This window comes from Astyanax mexicanus, chromosome 17, assembly GCF_023375975.1.
Source record: "Astyanax mexicanus isolate ESR-SI-001 chromosome 17, AstMex3_surface, whole genome shotgun sequence".
Classification (NCBI taxonomy): domain Eukaryota; kingdom Metazoa; phylum Chordata; class Actinopteri; order Characiformes; family Acestrorhamphidae; genus Astyanax; species Astyanax mexicanus.
In genome coordinates, this window is record NC_064424.1 from 27194055 (window position 1) to 27214161 (window position 20107).

Genomic DNA, 20107 nt, shown 5'->3' on the forward strand with positions numbered 1-20107 from the left:
CTTAATTCCCAGCTTGAACCACAGTTTTATATATATGTCACACCATGACACATAGCCACAGTCTGTCCCAGCTGGCCCGCGTTGGACCAGAATAAAGACTCTGCCTCGGCCTTTACTGGAGATGGTGAGAGAAAGGCTGAGGCATGTTTTGAGTTCATTTACTTCCTGTGTCTGTGTCTCTCTGTGCTTCTGCACTACCAGGTCACAATGGCCACGCCCACAGTCACAATGTAAGTGTATTTTGTAAGTGCAAATACAGTGGCCGATATCACGATTATTAAAATGATTGAGGTCATGTCCATTTATTGAACTATAAGTTTATAATGTAGTTATTGTGACAGGCCTATTCCTAGTTATACCGCTGTTCTGTGTCTACAAGACCTGGAAAAGCCGTCTGCCGTGATTGGCTGAACTTTTCACCTCGGAAGCGGAGGTGTATTTTTCCTCGAAGTGTTTCCGAGGAGGTGCAGAGGGGCGTGCTAATAAACAGGCGGTGGCGAAGGCGGGGCTGAGAAGTGGAAATCTTTCCTTTCGACACACGGCAAGGACAAGCTATCGATCCAAACCCTGCTCCTGTCAGCGTGCCCGGCCCTAAGCGGAGAGTGGCTTCCAAGTCGCACCACTTTGAGCTCGCTCACACACACACACACACACACACACACACACACACACAGCCAAAAAAAGTCACTTAAGGAAAAAGTTCAGGGCTTTCGTTGCTATTATGAGTTGAGAGTATGGACGCTGGAGCTTTGATTCTGTACCATCTGTCTTTGTGTGTGTGTGTGTGTGTGTGTGTGTGTGTGTCAGTGAGTGAGTTATTGATTGTGGGTTATTTGAAGAGTGTGTGAAGCCCCGGTGTTAAACCCCGCCGGTTATGTAACTCAGAGAGCGGATGGTAATCACACAGAGCTACAGCACCTGCACTAATGAGGGCTATGAAATGAGTGAGAAAGTGTGTAAAGGAGAGAGAGAGAGAGAGAGAGAGGGAGGGGTGGGATTCAAAGACTTGTCCTTCTTGTAAATGATGGATTCGGGTCTCATCTACTCCAAAGGTAAGTGCTGGACCAATAGCAGCTCAGATCAGCTGAATACAGTGACAGTAGAGTAAATGAACACAGCTGGTGTCATTAGATCTCAGGGTGACGACCATAAACAGGAAGTAAATGTTGGAATTCACCATTCTGCTTTATATGCAGCTCCATTACTTAACACTTAACATTCTTATGAGGATGAGGAAAAGAGCTTGGCTGTTAGCCATAGCAAAAACCTAGGAACAAACAGCAAGCAACAAGTAACAACATGGGATATCATAGCAGCCATGTCGGAACACCACATCAACCACTTGAGCAATAACAACCATTTAAAATACAATAGCAATTACCTACTTCCTACTGACCAAGTAGCTACAGTCTTTTTGGCCTCGAAAATAGGGTGGTAAATGAGAAAGCGAGAGAGATGTAAAAGTTAAAAATGAGAGAAGAAACACCTGAGCTATAACAACCCTAAGATACCCTAGCAACCACCTGAGAACCAAGCAAGTGCTGGTGAATAGGGATGAATAGATGGATGAACCAGGCCTACAGATAAAAGCTCAGTGATGGAGAGTGGTGGAAAAGAGAGCAAGAGAGAGAGATAGCAGGGATAGTGAGTGAGTGAGTGAGTGAGTGAGTGAGTGAGAGAGAGAAGTAAGAGAGAAAGTGTGAGAGAGAGATTCACAGATAGGGAAATAAAATACTCATAACAAACACCTGAGCCATAACAACCATGAGGTACCCTAGCAACCACATGGAAACCTAGCAAGTGCATATAGAGGTGCGATAGTATATTAAGTTAAACAGACAGACAGATAGATAGATAGATAGATAGATAGATAGATAGATAGATAGATAGATAGATAGATAGATAGATAGATAGATAGATAGATAGAACCCATGCAGATAAAAGGATAAAAGCGAGTGATGAGAAAGTCAGGATTAGAGATAGAGAGAGCGCAGGGGTAGTGAGTGAGTGAGAGAGAGTGAGAGAGAGACACAGATGGAGAGATAGAGTGAGGGAGGGGTTAAAGGGGAGGGAGATTCTCCGCGTGTGTGTGTGTGTGTGTTTTCTGTCCTTCAGCGCGCGGGGTAAATCCTCCTCGCGCTCTAAAGTGCAGAAGCAGCAGAAGCGCGAGCGGCGCCGGACGCAGCGCGCGGGAACTCCACCGTTCTTACTGCTCTGAAGCTCGTGCCGCGCTCGCGCTCAGAAGTAGGACACTGGGCTTGCGCGCGCAGCGAAACTGCAGCGAGTTAAAAAAAGACGGAGAAACACGCAGGAAGCGCGTCCGCGCGCACCGGGGGAGCAGTTACCGGCACACCGGCGCGGCTCACGTGAGGGAAGCGCCGCCGGCGCGGGGAGGAAGAGGAGGAGGAGAAGGAGGAGGAGCACGAGCACTCACTCAGCACGCGGGACAGAGAGAGACTCGGTAAGTACTGAAAGTCCGAAGCTGCGATTAGCGCGAGAGCGAGCACGCGAGGCTCGAGCGGGGACAGTGCTTGAGGCCGCGGGGCACAAACTGGACTCGAGTTCTATTAAACGGAACCGGGAAAACCGGAAAAAACGAAAGAACCTGGAGAAACGGGAGAACTTCGCTTAATTTCGGTTCGGTTAAAAAATCAGATACAAAAAGTTGAATCCGAGCACGTTCACGAGGAAGCGCGCGCCCCGGTTCCGCGCGGCGCCCCCCTTTGCTGGAACTCCTCTCCGCTGAGGTTAACCGGGATAACGGGACGCGCGCGACACGCCCCACGCTACTGAAGCGCCCCCCTTCCTCCACACGCGCCGGTTCTCTTTTGATCAACTTTCAGAGCGCGAGAGCGGACGGATACCGGCGCGGATTCAGGTGTAGGTTCGAGGCTGTTTGAGAGGTTTTTGGGGGGTTCTTGGGGCTCTGAGGCAAAACCAGCATAAAAAAACAATTAAAATCAGAAGAAAATGTGTTTGTTAGCAAATCTATAATAACTAACTTGAAGGCAGTTTTGTCTATTTAACATAATATTTAGTCGTTTGATATAATTTAAAGTAAAATTTAAATCATGTAAAGCAAAGAAAAACAGTGGACATGTATAAAAAGAATTCATTTTTAAAGGGGGAGAGGAAAAGTCTATTACGACCTCCTTGTTTCTAAATACTCATTATCCGTTTCTTCAGCTCCGCTGAGCATATAGCTCTACAATTACAGACTGCAGTCCATCTGTTTCTCTGCATACTTTATTATCCTCCTTTCACCATGTTTTTAATGGTTACGAATCACCTCAGGGCAGGTAACATTAAAACGGGTAATTTTCAGCACTGCAGACACAGCTGTGCTGCTGGAGTGTTTAAACACTTTAGGCCCTATCCGGACAGGATTAGTTTTCAGGGGGTGTCTGTGAAAAATATTTCACACTTTTACTCAGTGACAAAACTCTAGCATCCGGACTGCAATTGAAAAAACAGGAGGTCCAGTTTTTAGGCTTTCTCGGTCATGTGACATCACTTTCAGCTATTGTATTAAGCACCAGTTGACAAACCTCAGAGATGTGAATCCAGACAGGACTAAAATGACCAGAACACCACAGAGTTAATTGAAAAATATTAGGAAATTTAGAAGCAGCTCTACTGTGTAGAGCAGCAACTAATGACTGTTTTATTAGTCTAATAATATGACAATATTCTTTTCAAATAGTTGATTAATTGCAGTTATTTTTAGTCACGTGATCAGCACCTCCTCTACATCTTCTCTCTGTGCGGCAGCAACTCGAATTAAACTCACTCTGCTTTTTTCTATCGCTTCAGAAAATGCAGAAGGCAATACATTTGGGAATTAAAACTGTGAGAATGTTTTAAAATGTATAATGAGCTGATATCCAGTAAGTACAGCTGTTGTCTCGTCCCTTATCTGGTGTGTTTAGACATTTGAGAGAGTGAACCATGTGTGTGCACCCATTAACCCTCCTCGGGTTTCTCCACATTCCCTCATGTACTGCACTCCATCACATATTAACGACACGTGCTATAGGCGAAGATGATTTGTTTATATACTTTAGTAAGCGGACACTCACAATATGCAAATCAGTCAATCAATATTACCGCCCCCTCTGTGATATCCAACCATCTGGGGGTCTTACCGCTATCAAAGGCACACTGCTCAGCCCAATTAGCTCTCGTTCCTGCCCCACCCCTAAACCCATACATCACAAAGTGTCCCCCTACCTCTCCCATATTTTTTCGCATTTTTTAAATTTGAGCTAAGGGTGGAGTCAGCCAAAATCAGGGGGTTTAATTATTGTTTAAAGCTCCCTTTTAGAAAGTTATTACATCAGATAGTTCATGAATAAACTGTATGGCACAAGAAATACTGTTTTACCAGTTTTGAGAAGCTAAAGTATATACATGGTGGAGGGATACACAGAAAAATAGTCCCAAAGGAAAACTATGTATAGTAGTTTTATTAGATTTCACACTATTTTAACATTATCAGCAGTACAACATATAACACTCAGCATATGTGTGTAGGTTCACTGGTGGGTTTAAATAATAAAATAATTATATTTCTGTATTTGTGAGTCACATGGTGACCTCTGGTTCCCTTCAACCACAACTGTTAAATAACTTGTGTCGGTAAGTTTCTCTAGAAGTCAGAGTTTGTCTCCAAACCCAAACCCATTCTGTAGGAATGTTTATATCACATACATGGAATTATGTAGGAGGTTTAGTAAGTTATTGGACTTTGCCTTTAACTTTATCTAGAGCAGATAAACACGAACCTGTTGGTAGGACTGCACGATATTGGAATTTGTTTTTGTCAATATATATCGCCCATGACGTCACCAGCCCCGCCCCCACCTGTGCTCTGTCTCGCGTCCGGACCAATCAAAAGCTGAGTCAGCGTTGAGCAAAAAAACAGAGGAAAATAGCAAAACAACAGTAAAAACACTGTTTTTCTGGGATTAAAAGCGTGACTGGTAATATCTGCGAAAAACTGTGCTGGAATGAGGTGCACAGCTTTCGACTTTTACAAGCACGTGAGGGGAGGTAACCGCATGGTAACCTAGGTAATCGCATAGTCATCCACATGGCTGGACACGTGCTTAAACCTCTTGTTTACTCCTGCCCCCCCCCTCGTGCTTCCCCTCCCCTCGCGCTTCACAGAGACAGCACTATGTATGTATTGCAACATGAAGTGTTTGATTTAATTGCCTTAAGTGTCATCGCACGTCCTGCGATGTGACTATTGCGCATGCACACATCGTGATGGCGATGCTTCAACGATATATCGTGCAGCCCTACCTGTTGGTAACTGTGCAACATCCTGATCTTGCTAATGCTGCTCTTGTTGCTGTATGCAAACAAATTTGTAGAGACAGTAAATCAAACAAAAACAGGATAAAATAACTTTTTTAATACCTTTGATTTTAGAGGAGGTAGTGAATGAGTGGATGTCCCAATACTTTTGTCCATAAAGTTTAAGATAGAGACTGAAGTTAGCATAACAAGAATCATAACATATCTTTTTTTTTTGTTTTCAGGCCCGGTGGTGCAGAACACTGTTCAGAAGTTTCTGAGCTCTCTTTTGGATCTTTGCTCGCGCACCAGCGGGCGTCTCCTCGCCCCGATGAGGGAAAAGAAACGGCGGCCGAGGACCAACAGGTTGGAGCACAGTGCAGCAGCAGCGTCTGAGGAGGACCTGAGGGAGAGCACAGGTGATCCGCACTGATCGAAATGAGCTGGACAGCAACAAAAACTCTCCCAAACTTTACAGATAATCTGTAGAACTCTGAGAGCGCATGAACATATCGAGAACTCAAGGCTTTTCCCGCTGAGGGACACGTGCAGGGCGATCATGGCAAAGTCTCCAGACGTTTCCACTTGACCGCTGTTCCATGTTAACGTCCCCTTCCTCTGAAGTTCCAGTGGACCCCCTCCCTCCCCTCCCGTTTCCGGTGCTCCTGTCATGCTGGTGCAGGTGACGCTCCTCTCTCCGCTGCTGCTGCTGCTGCTGCACGCGCCGGTGCTGACCCAGGCCCAGTACGACATGTGCCGGTCGCTCGTGAGCACGGACGACGGCGCCGTGTGGGAGCAGTATGCCTGCCAGCCCAAATCACAGGACATGAAGGACCACATGCGGATCCGGGTGGAGCCTCCAGGTATCACTTGTGGAAACCCGCCGGAGAGATTCTGCACGCTGGTGAGTCTGAATCACTAGTAGACTTAAGAATTAAACATCACTGAGGGGCTGATATTATCGTAATCAGGGATCAGGGGGATCGGTCACTGGGTCGGGAGTAATAAATAAGAACAGTAAGCTCTATTAAAATACTTACCTATTGTCTTCATCCTCATGGAAATGTGAAACTACAATTTACTGTATAGACTTCAAACAAATTATATATTTATGATAGTTGTGTCAATCAATTAAAAAATCCAATCTGATTAATCACAAAAATATACTGTGATTAACTGCGAGACACCACACTTGCTCTTCTTAAAACGGAAGTGTTTATTATGGATATTTAAATGTAAATAAAAGAATGAATATAAGAAATGTAAAATGGGCGCTGGAATAAAGAATGCAGGACAAATTTAACACAGATTTTTCTTTTACTTTATTGTAACAGTCTCAGTTTGGTTGTAAGAATTTCTGAATTAGAACTTAATTTCCTGAGTATAAAAGGACGTTTTTACACGTATAATTGGTTTCTATGGTCCGGATCAGTTGATGAGTTTGTTTATTTGGAGCGCTTTCTCCTTCTGTTTGGTTTGGTTTTACACAGGCACAAACCTAAACGTACCAAAAATGTGCACCAATAAACGACGCGAGCACATCGTCTCCTTCAATTGGCCAGAGCTGTTCAGCGCAGGAGCAAGAAAATAAATATAGCGAGAAGATTCTGTGTTTCAGGGTGTAAATTTGTGCTGTGTGAAGCTGCTTTAGCACTGAAAAGCACTGAAGCTGAAAATTTGTCGCTGTGCTTTTAAACACAATGTTTTATAATGGGATGTGCAGCGCAGATGTAGTAAATGTAGTAAATGTGAGCAGTGAATGCAGGACAGGCTGCATGTGTAAACAGCATTGAGCAGCAGCAGAGACAGCGTTTGTTCATCGTTCACAGTATATTATCTGGCTAATATATCAGATTAAACTGCGTCTTATCAGCAGTTTAGCGCAATTAAAAAGAAGTATATTTGATAGCTGGGTCAGTTTGAGACCAGATCACGTTCTCACCACAAGCGAAACGCTCCAGAAAAAACATCTGCCGATTGGACATGGGTGGGGCAGATTACGGCGGAAGTTGGGGTCAAACTTGTTGGCATAATTAATTGTGTTAAAAAATAGTAACGCGACACTGATTCCAAATTAATCGTGTGCATTGACGCTTTAACATTGACAGCCCTGTATTTATTAATATGTAGAATTCTTTTATTTACAGTATATGATGCCTTGCACGAGGAGTGTGATTTGTAAGTGGCAGGTCTTATTTGAAGGACATGTATTTTGTAATTAATGTGTTTTGTGTGAGGGGTGTGTCTTGTATAAGCAATGCTGTATTTGAAGGGGTGTATCTTGTAAATGAAATATATTTTGTGGAAGTAGCATGTTACATAAGAGAGGTGTGTTTTTGTGTTGGGCCGCAACTAATGACTATTTTATTACTCGTCTAATCTAATGCATGTTTTACTGCACCTTATCAGCTAATCTTTTAGGGATCCAGACCAAATTTGAAGTACATTTTGAAAGTTTGTACTGTATTAAGGCTACTGTCTGTTCCTAAATACACCATATGTCATAAGGCAGTTAATACATTTAGAGTAAAAAATGTAGGAGTCTTTATGTATTGTGCCCTGTGTTCATGCAGAGGATGCTGCTAATTCTGCTCATTTTAGGCTCGTTTACGTGGACTGAGTGGGTAAAATGCTGTATTTTTCTCCTCCAGAATGAAGCTCTGTAAGCGTTGGTTTCTTTATTCTGTCTTGTCAGAGATGTGATGTGGTGTTGAAAGAAAAGTTCTTCTGTGTAAAACTTGTCACAGGATTGCACTGAGCAGAAATCAGCGCTACACATAGCACCACAGCTTAATGCCCACCCTGTCTTTTGCGCTTCATCACACATTAACTAAACCTCGACAATGAAATTCTGCACAAAAACGTTTATAGTCGTTGTTCTCAATTATGTCAGCTAATTGTTGCAACCCTAATTTCAAGTAATGGGTAAAAAGTCTGGTAAAAGGAGTGTATTTTGTGGGAGGAACATGTTACGTATAAGCAGCATGTTATATGTAAAGGGAGTGTCTTGTATAATAAGCATTAGGGACAAGACAAAATATTGATATTGCAATATTTCTGTTTTCATTTGCGAAACATTATCGTTATCGGGATATTTTATTATTAAAACATAGGTGCCCTAAACTTCCCAAGATTTGCCCCCAATTTGACTTACTTTTGAGTTTATGAAATTCTGTAAAACTGACACCAATAAATACATAATTCCTGGTATTTGGTTATTTAGGAGTATTCTATCCTCCGTAATTCCCACCCCTGATAAGCCTGTTTTGTATTATAAAGTGTTTTTTGTGGTAAGTGGGAAATACATGTTTTGTGGGACAGGCAGGTCTTTTAGGAGGGATATACTGTATTTTTTGCACTAAAAGGTGCACTGGATTATAAGCCGCACAATCAAGAAACATCTATTTTCTGATCTATTTTCATACACAAAGCACACAACACTAGTAAGGAACAGGGGTCTCGCCATGTTTTTCTTCTAATTCAGCAAAGACATGTAAAGCTAAGCTACATTATGTAAACAAAACTGTAATTCTTAAAAAAACATTTTCTTTTAAAGTCAAACGAGCACTGTATGTTAATCTTTATAAATGTTTCTTCTGAAAACTGTTTATGTGGGTGAGTAAAACGCTTTCGTTCATTTACAGTAAGCTTAAATTTTCAGATTTCCAATTAGGCTAGCTGTGGTTAGCGGCTATCCACTAATGCTGCAAGAGAGAGCTACTCTGTCTAATGCTAATACTGCTCCAGTGTGTGTGCTGGAGAACTAAAACTGAACTGACACTCCTGTATAAAGCTGCATTTCAGCGTAGTAGGTTTACGGCTTTACAGATGCACTGACGATTCTTGGGAAAATGAAAGGATTTTAAGTGTGTCTTATTGTGCAATATATATTCATATATTATATTCTATATACAGTTTATATACAGTATATACAATAGGTGTAATGGTAGTGGACGTGCGTGAAATAGTGTGTCTTACATAAGAGATATTTTGCATTAAAAAATCTCACATTTTTATTTAATACATTAAAATATCAGAGAGAGTTTGTTCTGTAATACTGTGAGGGGCGTGTTTTGTGTGTGAGGGGCGTGTTTTGTGTGTGAGAGGCGTGTTTTGTGTGTGAGGGGCGTGTGTGGGGGCGTGTCGGGGTGGGATTTGCATAGAGTATGTATACGGTAAGTCTTATACTACAATATAAAGAATTATTGAGAATTATAGTGGGCGTGTCTTGTAGTAGTGAGTGTGTGTTTTTCATGTGGGATCCAGAGCTGAGTGTGTGGGACTGATCACCCACGATTTCTCTCTCGATTAAAGAGAGATAAAAACCTAAAAGGGGGAAGTGAAAGTGGCTGAGGTCAGCAGAGAGCGGGGGGCTCAGTGGGGGGCTCAGGAGTTCACACGCTGAGGTGTTGTTTACCCAGTAAGGACGTGCGGCCCCGCGGTCAGCCCGTTTATTCTCAAGGGCAGAAGGGCGAGCGTACAGGAGGCCTGGCACAGAGAGAGAGAGAGGGGGAGAGAGAGAGAGAGAGAGAGAGAGAGAGAGAGAAAGAGAGGATTAGTTTAAGGATTATTTCAACCCTGACGTAATCATAAACTCTCCACAGCGTAACGTTTTAGTATTAGATAACACACACTCGGCCCGAGCCATAAACTGTTCAACTGGGGCTCATTTCTTTTTGTCTGCTTGCCAGAGACACACACACACACTCACACACACTCACACAAGAGTCAAACACACACTCAAAAACACATTAAACAACTATTGGTATCAGGGGGGAAGAGAAGTAATACAACTCTGATTACTCTCAAGATCAAATTATCTAGACGGTCATACATATGCACAGGTATACACACACACACACACATACACACACACATACACACACACTCTTACAAACACACAGGCTCACAGCAAAAAGCCGAAAATGGACACAGCTCACAGATACTTAGCCATAATGATCTGTTTAAAACTACAGGAAAAGCTGATTCAGGGAAACAGCTTTACATGCACACTCATAAACACACACGCACACAAACACACACACACACACACGCACATAGTGAACTTTTTTAGCAGCCCTCCGCTACAGAAAATTGAAACATGCTCACTAAACTACTTAAGACGTTTATTCAAAGCCATTATCAAAAAACAAAACCCTAGCAAGCAGAACCCACACTCACAACACACACACACACAACACACACACACACACACACTGTAGCGTCCCATATTGATGGAGCAGGCTGCTAATGGACTGGGCTCTAGAATGTTCCTTGGGTCTTGCGGAGCTCTGAAATATTGATGGGGTCCTTAATGGCCCGGTACACGGGCGTCCGCCTTTTCCGCAGCACTCTGGACGAGAGCGGGACAGACAGGCAGGTCAGAGTCAGCAAATCAGCCCACGCAGGACTCCACCAGAGCCCTCCATCACTCAAGACGCCTGTCCGTCTCTCTGTTCGCCCTGTCCTGTCATCCCTTCTTTCGTTTATCGCTTCACAGGTGCATTCACAGCAGAAACAGATCTATCTGCTATTAAAACAGCTGTACTGTGACAGACGATTTAGGAGAATAGTAGAATACAGCAATCTTAAAAAAAAACACTTTAAAGGGTTAAAAAGTATAAGATCCATTATCGGGAAAACAACAATTTAAGTGTAGTTGTTGTGGTTTTAAGCAGAACTATTGCTTTTACCAAAGAATTCTTTACAAGAACAAGTGGCTTTTCGTCAAGGGTTCTTTAGTTATGGCCCAATAACATCCACTTTAATTTTCCCCATGTTCTGTTTTATTTGTTCTCATTTCTTTTTTATTTATTTTTCTTTTATTTTTTCTACAGTTTTTCCCTTAAAGACTTTAAAGACAAAAAAGCACTGCATCCATGTGTAGCACACAAACCCATGACTTACAGACAGTTGGTTTAAATTTGGATCAGTTTGTATTTAGTGAGAGATAAAATAATTTTGAATTTGAAAAAATGGTGCGTTTAATATTCCATAACCAAAATTATTTAAATAATTAATCATTTATAGGGAAAATGATGCTTTCAATTATGCAATCAAATTACAACAAGCATAGAGTGAGCTGCTCTTTGAAAATGCAGGAATTATATAAGCTGAGTGAAACATTTTAAAGTGTTTGACCCAAAAATGTATGTTTGCATACAAACTGTAGTTCTGCTGATAAAATGAACAAAATGTTGGTATTCAGAATTTATCCATGTTTCATTTTGTTTGCTTTCAGTTTTGGCACAATTTTTCGTTTTGTTGCATCTGTATTTGAAAGTATTGTGTGTTACGGTTTTGCTTGTATGGGTGACTTTTTGTCATTTTGTCTGTTTTTTATTTTTTTTTTAATTTGTTACACATTTTTGATAAATAATATTTTTTTTACTCTTTTTTTTCATGCTTATCCATCTTTATACCTGAAATCCGTTTTGTGGAATTAATAGGGCCTGATTTATTTAAAGCCAATGGTGAATAGAACCTTGAGAACTCGAGGAAAGCTTTGAAGCTTTTTTAACACTGCATTACATTACATTACATTACATTACATTACATCGCACACAAGGAATGATTGTAGGATCCTAATAGCCTTCATAGGCAAATGTGCAATAAGAAAATCTTTCATCTCAATAGTATTAACAAGGTGATAGATATGAAACTGATAGAAATATAATCTCTGTCCAGTGAAAAACACGTACATACAGGGGTTGGACAATGAAACTGAAACACCTTTCATTTTAGTGTGGGAGGTTTCATGGCTAAATTGGAGCAGCCTGGTGGCCAATCTTCATTAATTGCACATTGCACCAGTAAGAGCAGAGTGTGAAGGTTCAATTAGCAGGGTAAGAGCACAGTTTTGCTCAAAATATTGCAATGCACACAACAGGACATACCAGAGTTTAAAAGAGGACAAATTGTTGGTGCACGTCTTGCTGGCGCATCTGTGACCTAGACAGCAAGTCTTTGTGATGTATCAAGAGCCACGATATCCAGAATAATGTCAGCATACCACCAAGAAGTACCAACCGCATCCAACAGGATTAACTGTGGATGCAAGAGGAAGCTGTCTGAAAGGGATGTTCGGGTGCTAAAAGACATAAAACCACGGCTGCCCAAATCACGGCAGAATTCAATTTACACCTCAACTCTCCTGTTTCCACCAGAACTGTCCGTCGGGACAATACATTATTGTGGTCTAAAACCAGGTGTTTCAGTTTCATTGTCAAACCCCTGTATAACCAAAAAGCACTTTTACAGGAGAGAGATAAAACTTTCTTACATTTCAATGGAAGGCAGTGTAAAGTAGTTTATTTCAGGTCATTTTGGAAAATTTCTATTGGTCCATTCATCAAGAAATTTTTACACAATGTAAGGAACTTTTTGTGTCTTGACATGATGTAATTAACTAAAAATCTGCAGAGATTGGATAGTGACAATATGAAAATGAGATGTATAAGTGGAGGTCTTTTAAAAACAGGCAAAACTGGTGGTTGCTCGAGACATAAATGATGTGGATTAGAGTCTCACTATATAACCTATGTTAAAGCTTCTCCTTCAAGAGGTTATTGGGAAGTGTAGACACTTTACCACGATGTAAAAAAGACCCAGGCTGCCCTCATCAGTTTTAAGAAAAAGTTGTTAGTTCAGTTGTTTAGGAACAATTAAAGGCCTGCTATGAATTGGAAGATTCTGGAACACAAGTGTCACTGAACACAGTCAATAGAAATGTACATTGCCATGGCCCGAGAGTCTGCCACCCAATTAAAAGATTTAATAAATCACAGTTTCATTGTTATGTTGATGTGAATTTGTCACCATAAACACATTGAAGGAACTGTAATACCATTGCGAGCACATGTTAACAGCGAACTCAAATTGCAATACCCTCGTACAGCAACAGTGGGAAGCTTTTCATGCTGCTGACTGTTCTTATGTGACATAACTAGTAGGGGTGGGAATCGATTACTATCTCACGATTCGATTCGATTCCGATTTTGGGGGCCACGATTCGATTCAAAATCGATTTTTGATTCAAAACGATTTGAATTATAAATATTTCTGCTTCTGGCTTATGAATCGTATTGAAAAAAAACCCTCCATAATATACACTGGTCCTGGAGCAAGTAATGTGTTACAAAAACAATAAAATGTGCAGGAATGTGGGTCCTCAGTGACAGAGGAATCACTGGGATATCACAATGACGTTAATGAACAATAAATAAATAATAAATAACACTGCTTTATTACCAGGCTACTAGCGGTGGTGTGTAGGTGACGCTGCTGGGCTGATGTGATGATAGCAGTGGAGCGCTAAAGTTCAGGAGCAGCTGCTGATTAACTAGTTAATTTAAGGTCGTTGTATTTCTTCAGAAAGGGGGCAGGAGGTGGAGAAATTAATTCATATTGTCCATTCCTTAATTCCTCTGTGATGAGGAGCTGAAATTAGCTCTGATTAGCTTATTGTTATTTTTCCGTTCCGCCTTAAATGCTGCAGCCCGCAGCCACCTGTAGCGTTATTTAAGGTGGAACTGGAAAGTTAGCTTGTTAGCTAGCTAACAGTTACTGAAACTAACTACTAGCGATCTTTTTTATGCTTGTTATGAAGCATTCTGCCATAAAACATTAAAACTACACGTTAATCTAAGGTAATATAGTGCTTGTTCTGCCATCTTACCGGTGATTCTCAAACACCTACTACGCTCTGTGTGGGTCTGGAAGACCTCGGTTTGAAGGGACCAACGGATTGAAGCGGGTTGCCAGGTCCAACAAAAATACCCAGCCCAAAATCAGTCCAAAACCCGCCCCTCAGAATCGATTTTGGGACATTTTAAATCGATTCTGAATCGTAGTAAATGAGAATCAAGATTCTTATGTGAATCGATTTTTTGGCACACCTCTAATAACTAGGCTGGAGGCAGAGCGAGGTAGAGTGTAGTAGTGTGAGGTAGAGATCCAAAGTGAACACACACATTAAACAACTTCTACATCTGGAAAATATAAGTGCTATTTTATTAGTGAAAAATATTGGGTTTGGTGGAGTTCTAGCTTTGGACTGTCCATGTTTTCTATACTCCAAACGGAGCCATCACCCTCAAATCAGCATTTTACAATACACCAGTACATGTTCCCACCACAAACAGATTACCAGCGTATAAAGGGTTCTTTGGTTGCACAGGGAACCCTTTTTGTAGGAGATGGTAGTGTGCTCAAAGAACCCTTTGTAGCACCTTTATTTTCCAAGAGTGCGGACTCCAGGGATCCTCCCTCCATCCATCATTCCATCCCTTCATCAGTCTGTCTCTTCATCCCTAAATCCTGTCATCCTTTCTATCTTTCATCTCTTCATCGCAGAAAAGCAACGGGGGAGAATCAAGCAGTGCTGTTCTATGTAGGACAGACAGACTGGCAGGTCATGGGCCACCTCTCTCCGTCTCTCCATCCAGCCATCATTCTATCCTCCTAATCCCTTCCTCCCTGCACGAACCCTAAACGCTGAGACGCAGACTCAGACGAACAGTGGAGTTAATGTTGTAGGAGCTCATTTAGCACCACTGATCGTCCTGCAGGCAGACCTGGAGGAGAAGCTGGATGTTGAAGCTCATTTTGGGGAAGAGCTCAGATAACCCATATAGGACACACAGGACAGAATCAGTGCTTCTCAGCAGAGAGAGGGAATCGTATCTTTGCTCTACATCTGTACTCTGTCTTACCTGCTGATGTCTGTCAGTGTGTCTGTGCATCCCTCTGTCTTTTCCACTCTTCTGTTTCATCATAGGGCAACACAATAGTGAAATTTTACAGACTATTGTTTCACAATATGGACAAGAAATGGTACATGCTGATAATATTGTTAGATATCCTGAGTTTTTTGCGAAAAAATCATCAATTAGTTTAAGCCCCTTAAAGGTTTTCATGACTTGGTTTGACTTTCGTTACTAATTTTTCCCAGGCTAGGAAGTAGTTTGGTGTTTGCGTTCACTGTGAACCTCTACCTCGCTCTACATCCAGCTTTGTTATATCATGTGATCACTGTGTGCAGCGTGAAGAGTTCCCTTTGTTGCTGAACACAGGCGATGCAGATTGACTGTGCTGTTCTTCACAATGTTATTCCAGCTCTTCGATGCATTTATTGTAAAAACCCAATCACGATAACATTAAAAATACAATTTATCTATCAAAGATGCACTACCAAATTTTTACAAGATTTTAAAAGATGAGTTTCACCTAAAAGCTTATCCATAATGAAAGGATACATGCAGTGTGTACATGCAAGCAAAATAGTCCCACAAGAATGTATATATATATTAGATGTGCCTAGATCAGGCCTGTTACAACATATTAAGCAAATACTGGCATGAGCTGTTATAAGATTCATAAGTGTGTTATTCAGTGTCACAGAGAACCTGTATGTTCCTCATCTTGTATCCAGCCTAGAGGTGCCCAACAGGCCAACATGGTACTAGAGCCTCATTTCAAATGTAAATTTAATTCTACTATAATATTGTAATCACTTCCATATAGGGTTGCCACTTAACTATTTTAGTAGTCAGCTTATCTGGCGATAAGTCGATAAGTCACAATTATTTTTATCATGCTCTCCATTTGTGCTTCTTATTAGTGAGGCTCCTCATCCAATGCATGTTTTACTGCATCTTGACAGCTAAACTTTAATGGTTCTACTAGATTTTGCAGGACATTATATAAAATTATATGCATATTAGAGGGGACATTCACACAGACAGGATGTTGTTATTTTCAGGAAATTCTACTTTAATGTCTTCAATTGAAAGAGGGAAAAGTAAATGTATTAATACTCTAATGTTTTTTAATTAATGTAAATTGCCAGTAAGTCTGTTCATTATTTCTATATTACTTGTAATATTGCCACTGTCACCTGTGTTGCCAGGTACACAGTTTTCCTGCCAAACTAGGCTTGCTTTATAGGGGCAGGTGAAAATTCAAAGGACAAGATGTGCATTTTTTGTGCAACTTTTCTGTTTACTGAGGTTGCCAAAAGGCCTTAATGGTAAACTGTTCAAAATGAAAATATACTATGTTGTGATCGTCTGGTGCAAGCTTAGATATTGGGCTAGTTTAAGCTTCTGATGGGCAGGATTTTGAGCAGACAGACACTGAGCGTGTACAACATGCACGGCGCGCCTGCATGGCTAAGATAGAATTGGGCGGCTGATGATTCACTTGTTTCATGGTTTTAATCAGTCAGTGGCGCAATTGTAGTGTTGTATTTGCTGCCGCCAAAATAGAAACACACCAGAAATTTACTTGAACACACGTCACTTCCAGACCACCACTATGTCCATCGCTGTAGATATATTCCTAAACTCCAACACTATTTCACAGTGTGTTAAATAGCAACGAACATCATGACTCGCCTTCCGCAGGGTGTATGATAGAGCCCTATGTGTTAATATTCTACACTGAGGAGAAATTTTGTGGGAGTGGATGACGTGAAATCTTGTAGGAACCAGACGAAAACTTGTGAGGGCAAAAGGAATTCTTGCAGAAGTGAAATTCTTGTGGGACGAAGTGGAAGAAGTAGGTTGAAATCTTGTAGGAGTGGACTTATATCATTGTATAAGAGTATATGGAATTAAATCTAATGGGAGCAGGATAAAACCTTGTAGGAATTAATGGGGTCAGATTTAGTGGGAGTGAGAGGAAATGTTGGGGGAACAGTGAAATCTTGTGGGGGAAATTTTAATTTTATCAAATAAGAATTCATTCTTAATTCTTGGAGAGCGTGGTGCCCGTGTGAAGATAAATGTGGGCAGTTTGAACATATTTGCTGTAAATGAGTCAGTTTCACTCTGGAGATCTGAATCAGAAACAAGAAGAGTGAGATATATAGGAGGACTGGAGGAGAGGGAATGAGAAACAGTAACAGAGAGAGTGAGACGAGAGATTTTAGAAGACTGAAGTGTGTAGAGTAATGTTAGGGACCCTCGCTGAGCACTCGGACCACGCTGTGAGGTTTTCTCTCGCTGGCTTTGAGCGCATGACGTAATGCTGGAGCGGCAGCAGTGCAATTCTGTTAGTAAGTCAGATTGTGTGTATTTTTCTGCCTGGATTTGTTTTTTTATATATTGGCCCAATTATCTTCCCCAACTTCAGGCTCAGCCAGCCCAGCCCGTCTGAATCGTCCCTTTCATGCAGCACCAACCAATCTGGACCCGCCGAGGCTAACACGTGTTTCCTCTGAGACGCTTGAAGCCAGCGACTCTTTTTGAAGTGCGGCTCACGCAGCAGTGCAGGGTATCGGGATACGTAGGCAGGAGAACGCTGACCGCTCGGCTTTGTGTACGTGAGCTGGCAGATGCTCCTGATTAGCCAGCACTGCTCGGATGGACAGAAAAGAGAAACCGGGCCAAGTTTTCTGCCCAGAGAGCAGCAGGGATGGCTGTTTTCTGTTGGACTAGAGGTCTGCAGTCCCGCGGGAGCCACCACAGTATCTTGCGGCGCAGGCTAATTATCAGTGCGTGAGAGCGGGACAGAGCAGGACAGTATATACATTTAAAAAAATTCAGCAAATTAATCAGCAACCTAAATAAAATGATAGAATGAATCACATGATACACATTTCAAAATATTTGTGGATACCCCTTCTAATGAATAGATTCAGCAATTTTAAAGTTACACCCATGTCCTGGTGCAGGTGTGCAAATGCACACACACACACACACACAGCTTGTCTAGTCCCTATAGAAAGAATTGCCAATAAAGAAAGGTGAATCTTTTGTGCAGATAAACATGAACGTATTGGCACAATGCCTCATGTCAAACGTGGGATAGAGGGATATAAAGACCCCAGCACTGATCTGTGAAGCACTTGAGGAGTTGGGGATGAGGCGGAGTGGTGATGATCCAGCATCCTGGCCTCACTAATGCTCTTGTCACTGTATTCACTCAGAGGTCCAAAATCTAGTGAAAATTATTATGGGAAAATCTCATAAAGGTGGATGAGATTAAATCCTACTGGAGTAGACAGGATGAGTTTTTGTGAATCTAGGATTTGATTTTGTGTGAATAGTATGAAATATTGTGCTAGCAGGCAGAGGTGAAATGGAGTAGGAATGTGGGAAATGTTGGGGAACCTGTTAAGTTTTGTTTGAGTGATTAGACTAAAATTTTGCATCACCACAATGACATCCATGGAAGTCTATGAAGTCTTATGAGAAAAAAATCTTGTGGGGCGAGATAAAATCTGTCTTGATTGGATTGGATAAAACCCTATTGGAGCGGGAAGAAATCTTGAGGATGAAATCTTAGGAGGCAAGATAAAATCTTATGGGAGTGGGATGAAATCTTGAGGGGCATAATAAAATCTTGAGGGGTGGGATGAAATCTGGCTTGAATGGACAGGATGAAATTTTAAAAGGCAAGATAAAATCTGTCTTGAGTGGACTGGATAAAACCTTATGAGAGTGAGAAGAAATCTTGAGGGATGAGATGAAATCTTAAGAAGCGAGATGAAATCTGTCCTGAGTGGATAGGAAAGAACATTATGGGAGTGGGATAAAATCATTAGGGGCGGGATGAAACCTGGCTTGAGGAGCGGGATGAAATCATTAGGGGCGGGATGAAATCTGGCATGAGGGGCAGGATAAAATCTTGAGAAGTGGGATGAAATCTTATAGGAGCCAGATGAAATCTTGAGGGGCAGCATGAAATCTTATGGGAGTAGGATGGAAGCTTAAGGGGCAGCATGAAATCTTATGAGAGTGGGATGGAATCTTAAGGGGCAGGATGAAATCTTGGGGGACGGGATGAAATCTTGATAGGCAAGATAAAATCTTAAGGGATGGGATGAAATCTTATGGGAATGGAAGGAAATCTTGAGGGGTGGGATGAAATCTAGCTTGAGTGAACAGGTTAAAATCTTTTGGGAGCAGGATGAAATCTTATAAGTTATGATAAAATCTTGGTGGAAAGGATGAATTCTTGTGAGAGTGGACAGAAATCTTGTATGAACGAATAATATTGTAAATCTACAGACAATTCACGTTTTGCTGTAAAATCATAATAAGAGTCCACTGTATCAAATCTGTATCATGGGTTTTATGAATCAATACAACCCAAATGCAAAACTGAAAGAACTGGTAATATGTCTAAGAGGAAATAATAGTGTAAGAGAAAGGGGCTGCACTGCAAAAAATCCATTGGCAAAAACTAGACAAAATATATGCAAATTAAGACAAATATATGTAAATTAAGCAAAATAAAATCTGCCAATGGGGTAAGCAACATTTTCTTGGTAAGATTTCTTCCAAAAAACAATGTCAAAGTCTCAAAATGAGTGAAGTAACACCTAGTAAAGGAAAAAAGTCACTGTTTTTGGACACAAGAATCAGAATAACTTGATTGCTGCTTGATTGTGCTTACTTTGAGTTCAAATTACTTAAAATAAGGTACAAATTCCAAGTAAGAATAATTAAGATAATTATCCCTAAAATAAGCAAAACACTTACTATGCTTAGTAAGACAAAACGTTTTTGCAGTGTGAAATTAGGTGATTCTTGGTGGAAAGGGTCAGGGGTCATCTTTAAAACCCTAAGTGATATTACCCAGTGAGCACTCTGTCGGTCTTGTCCTGTTTCTTGAGGTTTTTGTGGCAGTGTGTCTGTGTGTACGCACTGCCGGTGCATTTTTTCATGAGCTGGCAAAGCTCCCTGGCGTAGAGTGTGTGTTTGAAGTGTGTGTGAGTGTAAGTTTGGCTTCGCTAATGATAGAGAATAACCAGCTAAGCGGAAATCAGAAAAAGAGAGCGTGCACACAGCAGCACGAG

The 20107-nt window shown here is 41.4% G+C and overlaps 1 protein-coding gene across 2 annotated transcripts in view; it reads left to right on the forward strand.

Moving 5' to 3' along the window:
- The first annotated feature begins 2082 nt into the window (after positions 1–2082).
- ntng2b (netrin g2b) overlaps positions 2083–20107 on the forward strand; it is a 103226-nt gene continuing 85201 nt past the window's right edge. The window contains exons 1-2 of one of the 2 annotated variants that reach the window (XM_049466593.1): positions 2083–2461; positions 5547–6205. In XM_049466593.1, coding sequence (XP_049322550.1) covers positions 5972–6205 — 234 coding nt within the window. In that variant the 5' untranslated portion in view covers positions 2083–2461; positions 5547–5971. The remainder of the gene's footprint in view (positions 2462–5546; positions 6206–20107) is intronic. The other variant, XM_049466594.1, reaches the window with a different exon arrangement.